At 47.1% G+C, this 2205-nt stretch overlaps 1 protein-coding gene across 1 annotated transcript; it reads left to right on the top strand.

Moving 5' to 3' along the window:
• Positions 1 to 580: 580 nt before the first annotated feature.
• LOC109371721 (60S ribosomal protein L3-like) lies at positions 581 to 1993 on the top strand. The gene is given in 3 exon segments (XM_019624401.1): positions 581 to 796; positions 944 to 1459; positions 1461 to 1993. Coding segments are annotated over 3 exon segments (1212 nt in total). The 5' UTR covers positions 581 to 586; the 3' UTR covers positions 1947 to 1993.
• Positions 1994 to 2205: the final 212 nt, after the last annotated feature.

Below are 2205 nucleotides of genomic sequence, written 5' to 3'. Positions count from 1 at the left end.
AACCATCGTTGGCACAGACATTCTTGTAGAGCATTGTCACCATAAACTTCATGCAACTTTTCATGAGCTTGAAACATGTTCTTCCCTTTATGGAAGTAAAACAGTAAAATATGGCAAAAACACACAGTTTGGTCTTCCATCTTCAACTTGTAAAATCTCCAAAACTCAACCAAATTGCTCAATTTTTTTTTTTTAGAATGAAGCTAGAACTGTCAGCTGTCAAATGAGATAGGAATAACATAGATGTGAATGACTCTAGTACTTCCAAAAATGAACTAGTGCCATCTGTCGCAAACATGTGTCATTACTTTTCCTACAACCCAATAGCAGCAGTTGATAATTTTATATTAAAAGCATCACAAAAGCAATAAAGCTGCAATAATACAATTAGTGGATAATCACACACTAATAAATAGATATTAGTTATTACATTGTGCTTCGTAAGTGCCACTTATGATATTAATAATCACCAACTGGAAACTGATTTAAATAGTATCGATAGTCATTTGCATTTGTGAAAGTTGACATAGGTGGAGCCATTTTAAAATGGAGAGAGAGTGCTCTACCGGCAGTATTCGGCAGCAGGATGTCTCACAGGAAGTTCTCGGCTCCCAGGCATGGATCCCTGGGCTTCTTGCCTCGGAAGTGCTGCAGCCAGCACCGCGGGAAGGTGAAGAGTTTCCCCAAGGATGACCCCTGCAAGCCTGTCCACCTCACAGCATTCCTGGGCTACAAGGCTGGCATGACCCACATCGTGCGGGAGGTCGATAGGCCAGGATCCAAGGTGAACAAAAAGGAAGTTGTGGCCGAGTGGCTCAGTTGGTTAAGAGCTCGCTCAAGACTTTGAGCTCTGAGCAACAGAGGTTCAAGTCCAGCCTGAGCTGAGCAGCCGCTGAGCTGCCAACAGGTAGCAGGATGGCTCAGCTTAAAAAAAAAAAAAAAGGAAGTTGTGGAGGCTGTGACCATTGTAGAGACGCCACCCACGGTGGTGGTGGGCATTGTGGGCTATGTGGAAACCCCTCGAGGCCTCCGTACCTTCAAGACGATCTTTGCTGAGCATATCAGCGATGAGTGCAAAAGGCGCTTCTATAAGAACTGGCATAAATCTAAGAAGAAGGCCTACACCAAATACTGCAAGAAGTGGCAGGATGATGATGGCAAGAAGCAGCTGGAGAAGGACTTCAACAGCATGAAGAAGTACTGCCAGGTCATCCGCGTCATCGCCCACACCCAGATGTGCCTGCTTCCTCTACGCCAGAAGAAGGCCCACCTCACGGAGGTCCAGGTGAATGGAGGCACGGTGGCCGAAAAACTGGACTGGGCCCGTGAGAGGCTAGAGCAGCAGGTTCCTGTGAAGCAAGTGTTTGGACAGGATGAGATGATCGACTTCATCGGGGTCACCAAGGGCAAAGGCTACAAAGGGGTCACCAGCCGCTGGCACACCAAAAAGCTGCCCCTGCAAGACCCACCGAGGGCTGCGCAAGGTTGCCTGTATTGGGGCATGGCATCCTGCCCGGGTGGCCTTCTCTGTGGCCCGGGCTTGACAGAAAGGCTACCATCACCGCACTGAGATCAACAAGAAGATCTACAAGATTGGCCAGGGCTACCTCATCAAGGATGGCAAACTGATCAAGAACAACGCCTCCACCGATTACGACCTGTCCGATAAGAGCATCAACCCTCTAGGTGGCTTTGTCCATTACGGTGAAGTGACCAATGACTTCGTCATGCTGAAAGGCTGTGTGGTGGGAACCAAGAAGCGAGTGCTCACCCTCCGCAAGTCCTTGCTGGTGCAGACCAAACGGCGGGCCCTGGAAAAGATTGACCTGAAGTTCATCGACACCACCTCCAAGTTTGACCATGGCCGCTTCCAGACTGTAGAGGAGAAGAAAGCATTCATGGGACCACTTAAGAAAGACCGAATCGCGAAGGAAGAAGGAGCTTAATGTCAGGAACAGATTGTGCAGCTGGTGGGATCTCAATAAAAGTTATTTTCCAGTGGAAAAAAAATAAAAAATAAAAATAAAAAATAAAAAAAATAAAATGGAGAGAGAGTAGTCATTTCAGAGGAACTGGCTTGCACATCTTGCTCCTTTAACCCTTAGACTGTTTGAACTGTCTAGACCTTTGGACTGGGCCAAACCCTCATTGGCTCCCAAACAATTATTTGTAAAGCTCACAGAAAAGCAGACATCCTGACCACAA

This window comes from Hipposideros armiger, unplaced genomic scaffold, assembly GCF_001890085.2.
Source record: "Hipposideros armiger isolate ML-2016 unplaced genomic scaffold, ASM189008v1 scaffold_588, whole genome shotgun sequence".
Classification (NCBI taxonomy): Eukaryota; Metazoa; Chordata; class Mammalia; order Chiroptera; family Hipposideridae; genus Hipposideros; species Hipposideros armiger.
This window is presented reverse-complemented; position numbering and strand designations above follow the sequence as displayed.